The 20000-nt window shown below is 42.7% G+C and overlaps 1 protein-coding gene and 1 long non-coding RNA gene across 2 annotated transcripts in view; both read left to right on the top strand.

Moving 5' to 3' along the window:
• LOC138946637 (uncharacterized) overlaps window positions 1-809 on the top strand; it is a 2305-nt gene extending 1496 nt beyond the window's left edge. Inside the window, exon 3 of the long non-coding RNA XR_011449381.1 lies at window positions 380-809. This is a non-coding gene — a long non-coding RNA (uncharacterized lncRNA). The remainder of the gene's footprint in view (window positions 1-379) is intronic.
• A 13702-nt stretch (window positions 810-14511) lies between these two features.
• Window positions 14512-20000, top strand: part of LOC138946636 (pancreatic secretory granule membrane major glycoprotein GP2-like) — a 5698-nt gene continuing 209 nt past the window's right edge. The window contains exons 1-3 of the mRNA XM_070318076.1: window positions 14512-15858; window positions 18536-18684; window positions 19902-20000. The exon at window positions 19902-20000 is cut by the window's right edge and continues 209 nt beyond it. Coding sequence (XP_070174177.1) covers window positions 15573-15858; window positions 18536-18684; window positions 19902-20000 — 534 coding nt within the window. The 5' untranslated portion in view covers window positions 14512-15572. The remainder of the gene's footprint in view (window positions 15859-18535; window positions 18685-19901) is intronic.

Below are 20000 nucleotides of genomic sequence, written 5' to 3'. Positions count from 1 at the left end.
TGTGTTTGCGCGCGCGCGCGCGTGTGTGTGTGTATGTGTGTGTGTGTGTGTGTGTATTCAAACCAGGAAGCATTATATAGATATCGTTGAGAAAACAAATTATAGACTTCCATTACCTATGAATACCCTCTAGACAACAATACAACACTTGATAACTCGCTAAACATACAGACAAGAATGGGGGGCAATTCATTGTCACGGGGGGCAATTGTCCTAGGCGGGCAAATGTCCAGGGGGCAGTACTGTTGTCCGGGGGGCAGTACTGTTGTCCGGAGGGGGGGGGGAACCGTTTTAGTCACGTACTCAATTCTCTTTTCAGTTTTATTGTATTTTTTCCTTCTATACCTTTTATTGAATGGTTGATTGATTTGTTTTACAGTATTTTGGGACCCGGACGGTGGCTACCCGAAGAAATGGGCTGCGCGTTGTCGGCTGTCAGAAACGGGGAAATGGGTTTGCGTTGCGCATCAAGAACATTTGGTGTTCCTGTCACGATTTTTATGCTGCGAAATATCTTGGTACTGCTTCTTGTGTGGCACCAACACCCCTTTGAACATTATACAGTGCCAGTAGTATACACACGACATTGATCACACGAGGACTGCACTGAAAGTAGAAAACAAAAGCTTCTTTTTTCATGTTTTACAAAAACAGGGTTTTTTTTATCCGATTTGTTTAGACCTAGCCCTTATTTATATTTTTTCACATTTGAGGCATTAATTGTTATCAAATGTACTATTTCTTTGGTAAAAATCCAATGTTATGTGGAAAAACAGACATTTAAATAAGATGGCTAAATCAAAATGTTATGACGTATGAATTTATCTTGTGTGTGTGGCAATGTGTAATTGTGTGCGTGTGATTGAGAGTGTGTGGGTGTATATATGTGTGTGTGAGACACAGACAGAGCTAGAAAGAGAGTCAGTGTGTTTTTGCATGTGTTCCGAGTTTGACAACACAGTGTTCCACTTTACACACCCATGCGTCCAACCTGGAACAAATGCAGAAATTTTTATAATGGTCAGTTTGATGAGTTGTGTGACTTTTATTTTATCTTATGTTGTTCGTTTGTTTACTGATAGAGTCTAGTATGTGACAATATAAAAAACGCTTTGCAATACTAATTTTTTTGTCTGGTACGGCTGTTTCTCCTTAACTGTTCCAGGTTTAGCGACATTCCCATAGATGGAAGCCCATTCTATCAGTGGGGTGAAACAAAGTATTAGCTTATCTGGTGAAAATGTGCATTGTTTTGTGCATATATGCTCGTATTTTCTGTTCTTCTTCTTCTTCTTCTTCTTCTTCTTCTTCTTCTTCTTCTTCTTCTTCTTCTTCTTCTTCTTCTTCTTCTTCTTCTTCTTCGTTCGTGGGCTTAGACTCCCACGTTCACTCATGATTTTTTTTTAAATTTGGTCGATTTTAAAGGAGGTTACTTCCCTTAGTCTCGGTATGGTTGGCAAAATGTGCCAAAAGTTGTGGGTTTTTTTTTTAAGAAAAAAGTGTTAGGGTCGGCGGTTAGGTTACCCTAAACTAACTTCTTTTTGTTATATTTAGTCAAGTTTTGACTAAATATTTTAACATCGAGGGGGAATCGAAACGAGGGTCGTGGTGTATGTGCGTGCGTGTGTGCGTGCGTGCGTGTGTGTGTGTGTGTAGAGCGATTCAGACTAAACTACTGGACCGATCTTTATGAAATTTGACATGAGAGTTCCTGGGTATGAAATCCCCATACGTTTTTTTCATTTTTTTGATAAATGTCTTTGATGACGTCATATCCGGCTTTTCGTGAAAGTTGAGGCGGCACTGTCACGCCCTCATTTTTTAACCAAATTGGTTCAAATTTAGGTCAAGTAATCTTCGACGAAGCCCGGGGTTCGGTATTGCATTTCAGCTTGGTGGCTTAAAAATTAATTAATGACTTTGGTCATTAAAAATCTGAAAATTGTAAAAAAAAATAAAAATTTATAAAACGATCCAAATTTACGTTTATCTTATTCTCAATCATTTGCTGATTCCAAAAACATATAAATATGTTATATTCGGATTAAAAACAAGCTCTGAAAATTAAATATATAAAAATTATTATCAAAATTAAATTGTCCAAATCAATTTAAAAACACTTTCATCTTATTCCTTGTCGGTTCCTGATTCCAAAAACATATAGATATGATATGTTTGGATTAAAAACACGCTCAGAAAGTTAAAACAAAGAGAGGTACAGAAAAGCGTGCTATCCTTCTTAGCGCAACTACTACCCCGCTCTTCTTGTCAATTTCACTGCCTTTGCCATGAGCGGTGGCCTGACGATGCTACAAGTAAAATGGCATTGCGTTCAGTTTCATTCTGTGAGTTCGACAGCTACTTGACTAAATATTGTATTTTCGCCTTACGCGACTTGTTTCTTTCTTTTTTTGAAGACGCTTAAGCGTAGCCTTTTAATCGATTAACAATAACATTATTTATCACACTTGGTATCTGTATGTTTAACTGTACATTAATCTGTGGCACAGACAATTTAACATTTACTTTTGGCGCGAATTCTTACAATACATAAATGGACAAGAATGTATTAATCAATGCTGTTGTGTCTGCGGTGTCAACATTTGCGACATCAACATAATCATGTATCCATGGTGATCTTTGCTTTTGGGGTCAGAGATCTCACGAGGCTTTGGAAGAGGTTGAGGTTTCAAAATACGCGTCAATTAGGACATTTCGACTCCGGAAAAACCGGCACGGTTGGCCTAGTGGTAAGGCGTCCGCCCCGTGATCGGGAGGTCATGGGTTCGAACCCCGGCCGGGTCATACCTAAGACTTTAAAATTGGCAATCTAGTGGCTGCTCCGCCTGGCGTCTGGCATTATGGGGTTAGTGCTAGGACTGGTTGGTCCGGTGTCAGAATAATGTGACTGGGTGAGACATGAAGCCTGTGCTGCGACTTCTGTCTTGTGTGTGGCGCACGTTATATGTCAAAGCAGCACCGCCCTGATATGGCCCCTCGTGGTCGGCTGGGCGTTAAGCAAAACAAACAAACAGACTCCGGAAAGTGTGAAGCAGAAGGCACGCAAGTACAAAACAAGTCGCGTAAGGCGAAAATACAATATTTAGTCAAGTAGCTGTCGAACTCACAGAATGAAACTGAACGCAATGCCATTTTTCAGCAAGACCGTATACTCGTAGCATCGTCAGTCCACCGCTCATGGCAAAGGCAGTGAAATTGAAACTGAAACTGAAACTGAAACTGAAACTGAACTTTATTACCAAAGGATAGAGGTTTTAGGCAAAGCCTAATCTTACAACCTGTCCCTTATACAAACACTTAATACAGACGCACATAACATAGATAGTAAAATTGACAAGGTTATTGTTATTTACAGACGTACATAATGTAAATAGTAATAAGAAAAGGGTTATGGTTTTGTATACACATTAAAAAATGGGGAAAACAATATAATGTGGAAATTGCAGCATAGTTGCAATAATGCATTGCATATAAACATCCAAAACAACTAATAACAAAAGGGAAAAAACAAATGTGGGGAGGAATTGTCCCAATCATTCGCATGTATATCATTATCAATACATACACATAAAGAACAAATCAAAATACAAACATAACTTGACTAAATGTAAAAAGCACTAAAATATCAGACATGAAAAGTGTTCTATTTGCCCATTAAGCGGGAATGAAACTGGCGCCTAAACGTTTTCACAGAAGAGGCATTTCGGAGGGGTAGGGGTATGGAATTCCATAGAGACGCTCCTGAGAAGGCTAAACTTGACTTATACAAGTCTAGACGAGGGATGGGGGGAATCAGGTTCTGGGACCCATATCTTTTTGTGGCATGTCTGAAATGTGATTTTAAATATCCAGGAACATTATTGTTAATTACTTTGTACATAAAGACAGCTTTGTTTAGCGTCAACTGATCTTTCAAGGGAAGGAAATTAAGGAGCTTTAATTTATCATCTGTTGGCTTATTTGACTCATGCAGAATTAGTTTTGCAGCACGGCGATGAAGAGAATTGAGTCGTTTGAGATGAACATCACTGCAGTTATCCCAAAGTGTTGAAGCAAAGTTGATATGGGGCATTATGTGAGCGTAATAAAACAACTTGAGTGCTTCCACATCGGCATAATGTCTTAATTTAGACAATAAGTACAAATTTTTAGATACTAATTTGCAAATTTTACTCAAGTGAGTTTGCCATTTCAATTCTTGATCAACAGTAACCCCTAATAATTTATGCTCTTTAACTTGTTGCACTTGAGTTGAATCAATTGACAGTTGAAGTTGTAAGGGTTTTAATTGGTGTTTTTGTCTAGTTGTAATCACCATACTTTTCGTCTTAACAGGGTGAATAACCATTGCATTAGTGGTGCACCATTCTGTCATCTCATCTATACTTTTTTGAAGAGATTGGTTGACGGCTACCAAAGACTTCTGACTGGTGTGTATTGATGAATCATCCGCAAAGAACTCACATCTTACTTTCTCATCTGACACATGAAGAGGTAAATCATTTATATGTAGTGGAGGAGTGGAAGGGTAGTAGACACGACACACGAAGCCCAAGTCCAAGCGTCTTGTTTCAACTTTTTATTCAAGAAAACAATGCAAGGAAACGTAGAGGCCGAAGGCGAAACCCGTAGACAGCAAAGCAAGTGTAGTGTCGTGTTCAGCTGCTAGGAGCGAATGCATCCTTATGCGACGAAAATACAGTTTAACGACCTCTCTGCTTAGAGCAATTTGGGTCAAAGATATCAGAGCCGAAGCTCTACGATGTGTGCCTGGGTGAAGATGAGCAACAACAACAACAAAAAACAAACAAAAAAAAAACAAAAAAAAACTTTTACTTTCCGTAATGGAAATGCTGGAAGAACAGGATTTAAAATCAATTCCTTGCAGGGGATACACGATTGTAGAGATTTATTCTTTCATTCCGAGGCAGAAATGCTTTTGTATTCAAGAAACGTGGAACGTTGCTATTCCGGAAGGGAATTGATTTGATTTGTTGGTACTTTAGAATAAAATTGTGAAAGTGGCATCCGACTGATCATGGCAAAGGAGTGAGTGTCAGACCAAGGAGGGTCGTGGTGGAGAAGCCGAGGCACCCTCTACGTACTTGTGGATTCGGCGGCTAGTCAACTGGCGAAAAGCAAACCCGGTCCTCCCTAGGACCTATACTGGCCGGTTAAAAACATATGTACAGGGCTGCGACTTTATGTCGGTTTATTCATCAACGCCTTTATGGCACCCTCTGTCTACAGAGGCATGGGAAGGGGGTCAGGTGAGGAGGCCAGAGATGTGTCTCTGTAACCCCCTCTGGGGTGGGGGTGAGAAAAAGAGGATAGGCTATTTACACTGTCATACACAGTCGTTCGCATACTCTCGCACAGCTACAAAGGCCACCCTCCTCCTCCCAAAAGAGACGGACGTCTCAGATATGGTAGGCAGAGGCTGGCTGTCTAATCTAATATATACACCTAAGGTGACACATGGAATATATGAATGTAACGTGGCATTAACTATAAGCCTAGCGCACGGGACACACGCGACCTCGGCCCCGCCGGCGGAAACACGGCAGGTGGGCGAGTGCAGCGAAGGAAATGATTTGTTCATAATAAAAATAATAGTAATAACAATAATAATAATAATAGTAAATAATTAAAGAGTAAGGAATAACTTACAAGTGCACGGGCCACACGCGATTTCGGCCCCGTCGGCGGAAAACACGGCAGGTGGGCAGGTGCAGCGAAGGAAGTGGTTGGTTCATAATAATAATAATAATAATAATAGCAATAATAATAGTAATAGCAAATAGTTTGTAGCTTAATGAAGTAAGATGTGCTATGCCGAGATCATCCAGCTAGATTAATATGTAGACCTAAGATACACTCATAATACATGTAACGTAGAACATTTACTAACAATAAACACATAGACATTTACTATTGATATAAACATAGATACACATAGTTTAATATGGGGAACCTTAGATGGTTGTGGTACGAGGGAGAAAAAAAAAAAAAAAAAAAAAAAAAAAAAAAAAAAAAGATAGAGGGTCGGGAACCCTGTCCTTTCCAGGGCCAAGGCTCTACCAACAGACCTCTGGGTTCCTTGTCCTTTCGACGGTTGGCAGCAGGAGGGAGGATTGGGGGGAGGTCCTTCTAAGGTCTGAACTGGATCTGGCTGGGCCTATGCCTCCAGCAACCTCAGAGCCATTTGGCCACAGACGATTTCAGGAATGGGGGTGGGCCTGACAGGATGGGGTGTTTGGGGGTATCCTTCGAAAGTCTGAACTGGTTCTGGCTGGGCCTTCATCTCCAGCATCCTCAGAACCATTTGGCAACAGATGATTTCAGGATGGAACGGGTCAAGGTTCTCATCGGTATCAGGCCGAGGGACTGATGAGGTCGGAGGAAGTCGTGTAGACTTAGTCCGTGGGAAGTCCTGTACTGGGAGAGTGTTGCCATCTCCGGGGTCAGAGGTTGGCAACCTGCGAAGAGGTGGTGGAAGTCTAGGGCCATTCCACATTCGCAGCGGGGGAAGGTGAAGGAGTAGTAGGAGCTCACGGTGCGAATGCGCCGGAGCAACTGCATCTCCTTCAGGGGGAACGGGTGATGGTGGCCCTTTCTGTCCGGAGGCAGCGCTAGCCATCCGTGCTTTGTGCATCTTTCCTTGAGGGTCTCGCCATACCCTTTTCTCACAGCCTTAGCCAGTTTGCCTTTCGCTTCTGTGACCGAATATTTCAGGTCTAGGACCGGGCCCTCGGAGAGGGCCGCGGCTTTTGCTGCCCTGTCAGCCAGGTCATTGCCCCTGATGCCTGTGTGGGATGGTAACCACATGAGAACGAGGTCGGTGCCCCGAACCATAATTTGGTGACATAGAGCCTGGATTTCCATGCGGAGTTCTGGTCTGTTGCCTGTCTCGCTTGCCAGCGCTTGCAAGGAGGATTTCGAGTCTGAGAGGATTGCCACTCCCATGGGTATGGCCATGTTGTCGTTCACGTGGGAGCAGGCCATGAGAATGGCATACATCTCCGCCGTGAAGATACTGACCCCCTCGTTTAGTTTATATTTTCGCACCAAGTTGAACTCTGGGATCGCAAAAGCACAACCCACCTCGCCGTTGTCCAGGACAGAGCCGTCCGTGTAGACTTTGAGGTAGTTGCGGAGCCTGCCGTCCAGAATCTCCTTGGCCATGGTCGCTAGGAGGAGTGGGTTCTCCTTTTTGGAAACTGCGTCGCCATACGTGTGGCTGATCTGTGGCTTTTCGATCAGCCATGATGGGTACGGATTGGTTGGCAGCTCAGCCATTCGTGTCTGGTCAATTTGGCACTGGGTCAGTACATCTATGGTATGGTCGTGGAGGGTTTCGTACCGCTCCGCCAAGCATGTTTTCTTTTCTTTCCAGGTCTCGTGCCAGGAGGTTTGTGTCGGATGGAAGGTTGCCGTGAACACTTCCTGTACAGTGTTGGGTACAGCCGATGCTCGAGCAACGAACTGAGCGCAGCGGAGGTGACATTCTTCCTTCAGGGGGATCATGCCTGCTTCCTGATAGGCGAGACAGTTTATGGCCCCTTTTGGAACGCCCAGAGCCAGTTTTAAGGCTGAGAGCTCCAGGCGTTCCAGTTTGTTCCAGAGGCTTTGTGGCATGCTGAAGTAGGCTTCTTGTCCGTATGTTAGTCTGGAGCGGACCAGCGCCTTTACCAGGTGCACAAGGGCTTTACCAGCTGCCCAGGTCTGAGATTTTAGAACCTTGATCAGGTTGACTGATCGTCGGGCTTTGAGAATTAGAGAGTCGATGTGTTGTTGCCAGATCAGATCATCAGAGATCGTGACCCCAAGAAACTTTGCAGTTTTGCTTGGTTTGATTTGCATTCCGTTTAGGGTCAGGTGGTACTGGGCTTTGAGCCCCCTTCTTCTTGTGAACACCAGGAACACTGTCTTCTCGTGTGAGAGTTCAAAGCCGTTTGCAAGCATATACTTTGCGATCTTGTCAATTTGCGCTTGATACTTGAGTCTGTTCTGCTCAGTCATGTGGTGTCTGACTGGTTCCATCCAGAAGGCTAGGTCATCTGCGTACAGAGACATTGTTCCTCCTTCCAGGCCAATCTGACCAATATCGTGAAGCATCAAGCTGAAGAGGATGGGGGCAATGATGCTCCCCTGAGGTACGCCCATATCAATGGAGTGAGACTTAGAGACAGACTGTCCGACCCTGACCGCCAGGGTCCTGTCTCTGAGGAATTCCTGGACGAAGCCCAGTATTCTGCCTGATAAGCCCAGCTTCGCAAGTTTGTCCAAAAGCTTCCCATGCCATACTGTGTCAAAGGCGCGCCTGATGTCGAAAAAGGTGGCCATTAGGATCCTGTTTCTGGTGAGTGCTCGTTTTGCATGAGCTGTGAGTCTGACCACGTGCTCCATGCAATTCCTTCCCTTTCGGAACCCAGCCTGGAAGAGCGGGATGACATTGTGTTTGTCCAAGAAGAACTCAAGCCTGTTCTTTACCATGCGCTCATAGATCTTCCCCAGGTGGGGTGTCAGTGAAATCGGTCTATAGCTGGAGGGGGAGTTTTTAGGCTTCCCTTCCTTTGGAATCGCAACGACTAGAGCTTCTCTCCAGGCCTGGGGAATGCAGTTCCCCTCCCAGCAGGCCTGGAAGAAGAGTAGGAGTTTTTCAAGCATGCTGTCTGGGAGATGCTGTATCATCTTGTAAGAGATCGGGTCCGTGCCAGTGGCCACGTTTCCCGTCTTGATGCCAGCAATTGCCTTTGCTAGGTCTTTGAGCGTGAAATCGCTGTTGATGGGCATTGTGTTATCGGGCGCCGGAGTCACAAATTTCTTCTCTTCCGCAGCTCTGTGGTCAGCCGCTTTTGCTGGAAGATTTTGGGTCAAGCTTACTCCTGCGAATGTACGTGCCAGTACTTCAGCTTTCTCGAGGTTGCTAGTCGTTTGTCTGCCATCGACAGTGAGTGGTTTCTCAGCTGCCTTTCCCCCTCGTTTGCGAGCCCTGAGCCTCTTCCAGACTTTTGGGGCATCGAAATGGTCTCTGACTTCCTGAGTGCAGAACTCCTCCCAGTCGTCACTCTTCGCTTTCTCCATGACTTCATCGCACGCTTGGGTAGCGTCGTGAACCTCTTTTAGGTTTTTCTGGCAAAGGTTCTTCTGGTATCTTGCTATGCATTGTCTCTTCCGTTTGACCGCCGCCGTGCATTCATCGTTCCACCATGAGGCCTGAGTACCGGCCTTTCCCCTGGGTAGATTACCGCCCTTGGGAATTGCCTTGTCGGCAGCACTCAGTATGGCTTCTCGGATGTTTGCATAGTATTGGTCAACGGAGTTGTCAGTGAAGTCCTGCTCTTCACAGACAGAGTCTAGGGTCGCTTGGAACTTTGCCCAGTCAGCTTTGGCGAGCCGATACTTGGGTGGACCGACATCGGGTTCTATGGTATCAACGTTGTGAATTCTGATCAAAATTGCATTATGATCCGACTGGAGGGTATCTGGCTCGGCAGTCCACTCCGCATTAGCAGCCAAGCAGGGGCTGACAAGTGTTAGGTCAATGGCGGAAGCCCTGTGAGTCGAGACATCAGGGATCCGCGTGGTGGAACCGTCATTGAGCAAGACCAGTTCTGAGTCATAGATGCTGTCCGCTAGGTGCCAGTCCACCTTATGTAGGGGCCCCGGGTCCCACATGGGGTTGTGTGAGTTGAAGTCTCCCACAACTACCCAGTTGCAATCCGTCTGCAGCTGGCTGAGCCAGTCAGTGGTACCAGGGTTGTCGCAACCCTCAGGATAGTAGACATTGACCAGGTTGGTCGCTTTGCGCTTATTTGCCACTATTTGTACAGTGCACATGGCTCCGAGCTCTCCCATGTCTGGGACTGGTGGGTCAATGCGGCGGTACGTTAGTGTGTCACGGACATATGTTGCAACTGCCACCTTTCCCTTGTTTAGAGCAAACTCGGGAGGGTAGTAATATCCTTCCAATAATGGCAATGATTTTGGGGCGACTTTTAGGGACTGGATGGCCAGTACGTCACATCTCTTTTCGTTGAGATAGTGTTGGAGCACAGGGACTTTCTTGCTTATGGATCTGCAGTTCCACTGGAGGAAGCACAGCGGGGCATGGACGTGGCCCATTTTGGTAACCGGCTAGTTTTGTCTTGCACAGAAAGCACCGTCCGGCGGTGATGAAAATCGGACTGAATACGGCCAGAAACACGGAATCTGTGTTTCTTACACTTGCTTTACCCTACGTTATTTAAACAAATACATAACCAATCATAACAAACAATACATCAAATTAAAGCTACGACCTTTAGCTTTCTATTGCAATAGATCACATTTCGTAAAAACTTATATTTATTTAGTAGGATGCAAAAACAATGGTCCTAGTGAAGGCACTGAACCAACTTCAGTGCGGAAAATTACAAAACTCTCTAAACTGGAATAATGGACAAACTCATAAATCATACAGATAAAAAGAAGAACCCTAGACAAACATCATGATATGCGTTACTTGGGGGAAAATTATACATTGACTTAGTACGAAGCGGTAAAGTCCGAAAGTAAATGGAATCGGCTAAATTCCTGCGCGAGTACCTGTCTGCATAAATTAGCAATCTTTGCAGAGGAACCAAGCATCACTCATTACAACCAAATCCTTATAAACAAACTAAAATCATATGCAACATAGGTACGGGATATGTAATAGTGATACAAAAATGACAAAACAATGATTGAAAAGACAAAGATGAGTTTGTGAGAATCAATTTCTCTCAACGATACATGAAAACCGGTCAAGGTCAGAGTGACGCTTTGGTCAGTTCGAAGCATTATCGTAAATAACACAATAATATGCAGCCATCCAGCCTAATCAGTGACTTCTATGCAAACCTAAATATAATTAGGACCGTATCAAAGATAAAAGGGACTTTGAAAGATAGAAGTTAGGTAGATATATAAAGAAAGGTATTGTATTAGAATTTGCGCCGGCAAGGTGCGCGCGCATCATCGTATCGTCTGCTATGGGATGGGTTATCCCGTTTGTACTGTACACAAGGCTGTTTCGCTATGCGATGATTAGAGTGTTTAGGGTAGCGAAGTGCACTTTGCTACATATATATATACATAACAATATAGGTCCTAATACAGACCCTTGAGGCACACCACTTTTGACAAAATCATTCGACGAAGTTTTACAGTTGATGAATACATATTGTTTCCGTTTTGAAAGATATGATTCGAAGAAGGCACAAGCAGAGTCGTCTTTTAAGTAGCATTGTAATTTCTTTAATAATAAGGAGTGGTCTACAAGGTCAAAGGCTTTTTTAAAGTCCAGGAATGACGCTCCTGTTACTTCGGACTCATTAATAGCTGATAACCAAGTTTCACATAAAGAGCTGAGAGCAGTGTGGCATGAATGCTTAGAGCGAAATCCAGACTGAAATGGATGAAACAAATTCATTCGTTCCATATATTCCAGTAAATATTTCTGAATATGCTTCTCCAAAGGCTTAGATAAAACAGGTAAGAGGGAAATTGGTCGAAAGTTGTTAGGGTCCGTAAGATCCTTGCTTTTTGAGAGTGGCACTACCTTAGCACATTTTAAAATAGAGGGAAAAACGTTTTGTTGTATGCCAAGGTTGTAGACATAAGTCAGTGAATCAATTATGTAATACTATGGTAAAGCAAGTTTGAGCAACCGGACAGGAATCTTATCGGGACCCATTGACTTTTTATTCGCCATCTGTTCTATCAGTTTTCCAACCTCGTGGACAGTAATGGGTGGAATAGAAAACGTTTCGTTTTGAGTCAACTTTCGTCCACAAAATGTTTTTAATTTTTCTAGAGAGACATCAATATCAAGGGACGCATTCTGCGTGAGACAGGCTTTCAGTTTCTCTGCGAGCGAAATAAAGTGTTGATTAAAATCTTCTGGAGTTATTTGTGACGGAGAATTGGTCGATCTCTTTCGAGATTTATCAAGAACTTCATTCATTGCTCGCCAAATTGTAGAAGTATCTCTCTTATCAGAAAGCAATTTATTAAAATAATCTGCTTTTGCTTGCCTTACCGTTTTCAAAACTTCATTCCTTTGTAATTTGTACTCGCCTTTCATGTTATGTTCTTTAAAGAAATCACGCAACGCCATAGCCTCAATAATGTCTGATGTCAACCAAGGGGGCAGGTGGGGATGTTTCACCCTATGCTGACGTATTGGAGCGTGTTTATCAATAATGGAACACAAAATCTCATGGAAAAGATTGCATTTTGACAAGAAGAGCGGGGTAGTAGTTGCGCTAAGAAGGATAGCACGCTTTTCTGTACCTCTCTTTGTTTTAACTTTCTGAGCGTGTTTTTAATCCAAACATATCATATCTATATGTTTTTGGAATCAGGAACCGACAAGAAATAAGATGAAAGTGTTTTTAAATTGATTTCGACAATTTAATTTTGATAATAATTTTTATATATTTAATTTTCAGAGCTTGTTTTTAATCCGAATATAACATATTTATATGTTTTTGGAATCAGAAAATGATGGAGAATAAGATAAACGTAAATTTGGATCGTTTTATAAATTTTTTTTTTTTTTACATTTTTCCGATTTTTATTGACCAAAGTCATTAATTAATTTTTAAGCCACCAAGCTGAAATGCAATACCGAACCCCGGGCTTCGTCGAAAATTACTTGACCAAAATTTCAACCAATTTGGTTGAAAAATGAGGGCGTGACAGTGCCGCCTCAACTTTCACGAAAAGCCGGATATGACGTCATCAAAGACATTTATCCAAAAAATGAAAAAAACGTTCGGGGATTTCATACCCAGGAACTCTCATGTCAAATTTCATAAAGATCGGTCCAGTAGTTTAGTCTGAATCGCTCTACACACACACACACACAGACAGACAGACAGACACACACACACACACACACACACACACACACATACACCACACACACACACACACACACACACACACACGCACATACACCACGACCCTCGTTTCGATTCCCCCTCGATGTTAAAATATTTAGTCAAAACTTGACTAAATATAATGAAGGATAAACAGAATACCACGTGGCTTGCCGAGGGATACCAGGTTTACACTCGTTGCTTTTGTCAAATATTGAAATGCTCGCGTTTGCTCTCTTTACGATATTAACAAGTCGCGTAAGGCGAAAATACAATATTTAGTCAAGTAGCTGTCGAACTCACAGAATGAAACGCAATGCCATTTTACTCGTAGCATCGTCAGGCCACCGCTCATGGCAAAGGCAGTGAAATTGACAAGAAGAGCGGGGTAGTAGTTGCGCTAAGAAGGATAGCACGCTTTTCTGTACCTCTCTTTGTTTTAACTTTCTGAGCGTGTTTTTAATCCAAACATATCATATCTATATGTTTTTGGAATCAGGAACCGACAAGAAATAAGATGAAAGTGTTTTTAAATTGATTTGGACAATTTAATTTTGATAATAATTTTTATATATTTAATTTTCAGAGCTTGTTTTTAATCCGAATATAACATATTTATATGTTTTTGGAATCAGCAAATGATGGAGAATAAGATAAACGTAAATTTGGATCGTTTTATAAATTTTTATTTTTTTTTACAATTTTCAGATTTTTAATGACCAAAGTCATTAATTAATTTTTAAGCTACCAAGCTGAAATGCAATACCGAAGTCCGGGCTTCGTCGAAGATTACTTGACCAAAATTTCAACCAATTTGGTTGAAAAATGAGGGCGTGACAGTGCCGCCTCAACTTTCACGAAAAGCCGGATATGACGTCATCAAAGACATTTATCAAAAAAATGAAAAAAACGTTCGGGGATTTCATACCCAGGAACTCTCATGTCAAATTTCATAAAGATCGGTCCAGTAGTTTAGTCTGAATCGCTCTACACACACACACACACACACACACACACACACACACACGCACGCAATCACGCACATACACCACGACCCTCGTTTCGATTCCCCCTCGATGTTAAAATATTTAGTCAAAACTTGACTAAATATAAAAAACACAACCAACTTGCGTCAACCTTGTACCCCACAGCAAGCCATGTAGTTTCTCTCATTCTTGGTCAAAATGTATCTGATACCACTTTTTTTTAGCAGAACAATATGCCTGATAGCAACATTTAATGTGTCATTGCCATGGAAACCTTCCAACCCAACACACGCACACACGCACGCACACACACACACACACACACACACACACACACACGCGCGCGCGCGCGCGCGAGCACGCACACACGCACGCGCGCTCGCACGCAAACAAGCACACATACACATACACACACACACCCACACACACACATACACATACAAACACACAAACATATACACACACACGCACACACAAAAACACACACACACACACACACACACACACACACACACACACTAGAGCCAAACATCAATATAATCTATAAAAACAAACCAAATCAAACGACATTTTGAACTTTCCAACGGCTAGTTTTCTTTTATTTTGTTGATGAAAGTGATACGCGTTGCATTTGATCTGTTTTCATAAAATACGGTCCTTCTTTGTTGCAAGATGAAGACTGACATACGAGCAAACTTATGGAATAGTTATTAATCATTTACAATAGTATTTAATTGAAAACCCAACGTCAAGACCAGCACGTGGTTGCAATCTAAGGGTATGGCAGCAATGTCGCGGTTTCTTTGAAAGAGACCACAGACAATATCAATAAGCTATTTATGTTCTCTCTTTTCCTTCGTGTAAATTCGTTCTGACGCTATAGAAAGCAATTCCCTGCGTAGTCTGAACCGGGAAGTAAACAATATCCTTCTTTCTGATATGCATTGTAATTGCAAAATTTTTCCAAAAATTGGAAATTGAAAAAAAAGTAATGACAAAACGCAATTTCTGGAATTTGAGAGCACAACTTTATTGCTTGTTTTTATCAAATATATCAAATTAATATCAAATCAAGATCCTTACGCGTTGTTTCATGGGTTGCCTTTGCACGACACCTTGTCCAATATTAAATTCAATAACTAGGGTGCCTGCTGTTATGCTGGCATTGCTCGATTTGAAACAGGATACTCCTGTATGTATATTGTGTAATCTTTTTAATTTTATTTTTTATTTAAAACAGTTTTGATACCTTGCATGAAAACAACGTATCGACAGTTTTACTGTTGAATTTCTTGATTTCTTTGTAGCCCACAGTGCCAACACGGAATCGCATGCGGTCGCGTTGTGTGAACAACTCTGCCTTCTGAAATATCCATACAACGTACTTCTGCTAGAACAAAGTGAAAGGTTTTTGAGGGAACGCATACATTTTCTTGAAAGACATTTTCATTCGCATAAATAGACGAAAAGTATCTGTATCTGTATCTGTAGCCGTTCAATAAAGCCATTCGCCAACACAGGATTCAACACAGCGACTGTTCCCGGAAAAACACTCGGCATACATTAACTTTATCCAGACAAAACCAACCCAAACCAAAGGGAAAACTACTTGTTTAGTTGTTGATTTTATAGCGAAGGCTTACTGCTACTACGGGCAATGATGTCTCCTCTCCTCATTCTTGCTACCGGATGGATGCTTGTGGGTGCTGCAGACTTAAAGAAGAGTAACAAATTCAACCGCTATGATAAAGACGTGGTGGCAGACGACACTGTTTTCCAACGTCCAGCTGCCAGCGCCATCTTCTGCGCTATTCTCTGCCAGCAGCAAGATGCCTGCAAGGGCTTCACCTTTGAAGGGAAGGTTTGCAGCGGTCATCGTTTGGCGTGGAGATCAAGCACTACTGGTCCGTCTGCAAATGGTGCTCGACTCTTCGTAAAAGAGAGTGAGTTCACTTTAAACAGAACGTAACCTGCTTCCTTAAAATGTTGTTGTGATTGTTCATACAATGAAACATGTTGTCGTAGCCGGAAGAGTATTTTCGATGACATTTGTTATGTACGATCTCCAAGGATTGTTGTATCTCATTACATTTTTCAATTTATTAAGGATAAGGATTATCATGTTAATCATGAAAATTCGGGTTGCTTTCTCCCTGAGGAAAACGATCTGCAATTCAGTACAGCGTTACCCTTATTTACATTTAGTCAAGTTTTGACTAAATGTTTTAACATAGAGGGGGGAACCGAGACGAGGGTCGTGGTGTATGTGTGTGTGTGTGCGTGTGTGTGTGTGTGTGTGTGTGTGTGTGTGTGTGTGTGTGTGTGAGTGTGTGTGAGTGTGTGTGTGTGTGTGTGTGTGTGTGTGTGTGAGTGTGTGTGTGTATGTGTGTGTGTGTGTGTGTGTGTGTGTGTGTGTGTGTGTGTGTAGAGCAATTCAGAGAAAACAACTTGACCGATTTTCATAAAACTTTACATGAGAGTGCCTGAGTATGATATCCCCACACTTTTTTTCATTTTTTTGATAAATGTCTTTGATGACGTCATATCCGGCTTTCTGTGAAAGTTGAGGCGGCACTGTCACACCCTCGTTTTTCAAACAAATTGATTGAAGTTTTGGTCAAGTAATCTTCGACGAAGCCCGGACTTTGATATTGCTTCTTCTTCTTCTTCTGCGTTCGACGGTTGTGTCTAGGGTCGTAGTTCCGCTGCTGTCGTGAACTGGAACGTCGCTTTCAGGTCTTCTGACGTTCCCCAGAGCTTGGTCTCCAGTGTAGCTCCTTCTGGCCAGATCTGGTTCCGCAGCAGAGTGAAGTTTGATATTGCATTTCAGCTTGGAGGCTTAAAAGTTAATTAATGAGTTTGCTCATTAAAGTTGTCATTAAAATCGATTTTTTGCAAACAGATTTAAAATTGATTGCATCGAATTCTTCATCACATTCTAAATCTAAAAATATATACATTGTCAATTAACGAAAATAGATTAATTAGTCTTACGATTAAAATTTAAGAAATCAATCCAAAAATGATTTAATCTTATTCTTTATCATTTCCTGATTCCAAAAACATATAGATATGATAGGCTGTATTCAAAACAAATCAGAAAGGTAACAAGAATACAGAAAAGCGCGCTTTCTTGCTTAGCACAATACGCTCCCGCGCTAATCTGGCGTGTCAATATCACTACGTTTTGCACGTGGGAGGTGAGCGATTTCCTTCACGCGGGGATTGGCGAAGCTGTACTGTCTTGGTGACAAAAATACAGTGCGTTCCGTGAGTTCGACAGCTTGACTAAATGTAGTAATTTCACCTTACGCGACTTGTTTTTTAATTGTTTTTGTCAAGTTTTGACTAAATGGAATTCGAGACGAGGATAGTGGTGTGTGTGTATGAGTGTATGTATTTGTGTGTGTGTGTGCGTGTGTGTGTGTGTGTGAGTGTGTGTGTATGTGTGTGTGAGTGTATGTGTGTGAGTGTGAGTGTGTGTGTGTGTGTGTGTGTGTGTGTGTGTGTGTGTGTGGGTGTGTGTGTGTGAGGCGGCCCTGAAATTTATTTTGCAATCAAATTGGTAGGTCTGGACAATGAGATTGCACTTCAATCCGGAAGTTTAACAAAATAATAAATGTAGTTTGTTCAATAAAGATGTCATTGAATACGAATTTTCACTTGCAGATGTAAACTATATTGCATTGTATTCCTCATCAATTCCTGACTCCAAAAACATTTAGTTATATCTAATATGCTGACTGTGAGGCGGTCCTTGATTGAGCCAGAAGTGGACTTCGCGAAAACTTCACAAACTCTTCTTACCGAAAACTCAGTGCTAAAGCTTCGTGCGGCCAGCTTGGCAAAGTATACTTCGCGTTGTGGACTTCGCCCCGTTAAGGACAGGCTGAAAACAAATGATTACAGACATGTCGAGAAAATGGATATCAGCATGAGCCGGAAGTCGAATGCGGATATATATTTTTGAGACATGTCTGTGATCATTTGCTAAACAGTCAGCATATAAGAAATCACGATTTTATTCTCAGCATTCTCGTGAACTTGGTAAGCCAATCACTCACCTGACGTGATGACTATATAATAACAGGTGAAATGTAATATCTTACATGATGAACTATGATGAAAAATTTCTGTTTGTTACATTCAGACAATAACGTTTTATTGAATTGAATTGAATTGAATTGATGAACATGCGTTTCAGTTGCTTCGATTTCTCTTGTCCTACAGAGAGCCTCAGATTTAGAATCGACGCCAGACAGATAGGAAAAGACGTAAATATATGTTTGACGTAAATTATCTTTTGTTTTAAATCGCACAACACACTCAGAAAGGTTGCCAAGCATAATGTAAACAATCAGATCTGACCGTTTGCGGGCTTCGTTGCTGCTGCTTTCAGTTTGAAAACAAGTCAAACTCGATTTACTCCCATCTGTCAAATACTTCTACTTAAAGTAGCAGCGGAAGTAGAATTAGGTCTGCTTCGTGTTTTAAAGCATCCGTAAAACAATTATTACTTTTTTCGTATACTGGTATACCCTTTCTTCGTCGCGATATAACCTTCGTGGTTGAAAACGACGTTAAACACCAAATAAAGAAAGAAAGAATACCCTTTCTCAGGTCCCGGCCCACACTACGCAGTGCTAGATGACGTCAGAAGAGATGTGAACAACGGCCCTGGAAAACTAAGTGATCACGAACTGATAGCAGGCTGGTATCGCTTCCTCCTCAACGGTACTGACGCCGTCATGCCCACACAGTGTGTTCCTGTAAGTAGACGGGTGTGTGTGTGTGGGGAGGGGTGTTGTGTGTGTGTTTCTGTGTGTGTGTGTAAGTATGTGGGGGGTGTTGTGTGTGTGTGCGTCTGGGTATGTGTGTGTGTGTGGGGGGGGGGGTGTTGTGTGTGTGTTTCTGTGTATGTATGTGTGTGTGGGGGGGTGTTGTGTGTGTTTCTGTGTGTGTTTGTGTGGTGGGTGTTGTGTGTGTGTGCGTCTGGGTGTGTGTGTGTTAGGGGGGGGGGGGGTGTTGTGTGTGTTTCTGTGTGTGTGTGGTGGGTGTTGTGTGTGTGTTTCTGTGTGTGTGTATGTATGTGTGTGTGGGGGGGGGTTGTGTGTGTGCGTCTGGGTGTGTGTGTGCGTCTGGGTGTGTGTGTGCGTCTGGGTGTGTGTGTGGGGGGGTGTTGTGTGTGTTTCTGGGTGTGTATATGTGTGTGTGGAGGGGGGTGTTGTGTGTGTGTGCGTCTGGGTGTGTGTGGAGAGGTGTTGTGTGGGTGTGGGTGTGGGGGTGTTGTGGTTTTTTTTTTGCGTGTGTGTATGTGTGTGTATGTGTGTCTGTGTGTGTGCCTTGCTTCTGCATGCGTGCGTGCGTATGTGTGTGTGTGTGGGGGGGATGTTGTGTGTGTCCGTGTGGGTGTGTGTGTTGTGTGTGTGTATGCGTGTGTGTGGTGTGTGTATGTGTGTGTGTGTGTGCCTTGCTTCTGCGTGCGTACGTGCGTGCGTGCGTGTGTGTGTGTGTTTGTGTGTGTGTGTGTGTGTGTGTGTGTGTGTGTTGGTATGTGTGTGTGTGTGTGTCTGCGTGCGTGCGTGCGTGCGTGCGTGCATGCGTGCGTCCGTGTGTGTTCCGTCGATTGTTAATTGATACTTGACGTTTTTGTCATGTCCATTTTGGTGGTACCTTTAACTTGACGGCAGTCACGTGACCCCTGTAAAAGAAATCTTTGATCCGAAAAGTGTGCCAGCTAGATGAGTTGAGTGCCTTTAATTGCATAGAAATGTTAAATAAATAGACACAGGAATGAAGTTTTTGGTTGGTTAAAACATTTGGGTGCAATAATGGGTTTCTTGCACAGTTTAGTTCATTTAGTTCTTTAGTTCGAATGTATAACTCGAGTGTAGTTCTGATAACTGTCTTTCAGTTCCGAGACAAAACTTTCAATAATTGGTTGTAAGAGGAGACTTAAAACTCACAAAGTAATAACCTGTTTCAGTTCGGGCGCTGTGGTACAGTGGCCTCGTACTGGCTGGACCTGCAGGGCGGGGAGCTGCCGGCAGTGGGACACGAGACAGCTGCACGTGCCTGTGCTCAG

This window comes from Littorina saxatilis, linkage group LG14, assembly GCF_037325665.1.
Source record: "Littorina saxatilis isolate snail1 linkage group LG14, US_GU_Lsax_2.0, whole genome shotgun sequence".
NCBI lineage: Eukaryota > Metazoa > Mollusca > Gastropoda > Littorinimorpha > Littorinidae > Littorina > Littorina saxatilis.
The sequence above is the reverse complement of the archived record's forward strand: the minus strand, read 5'-3'. Positions and strand labels throughout refer to the sequence as shown.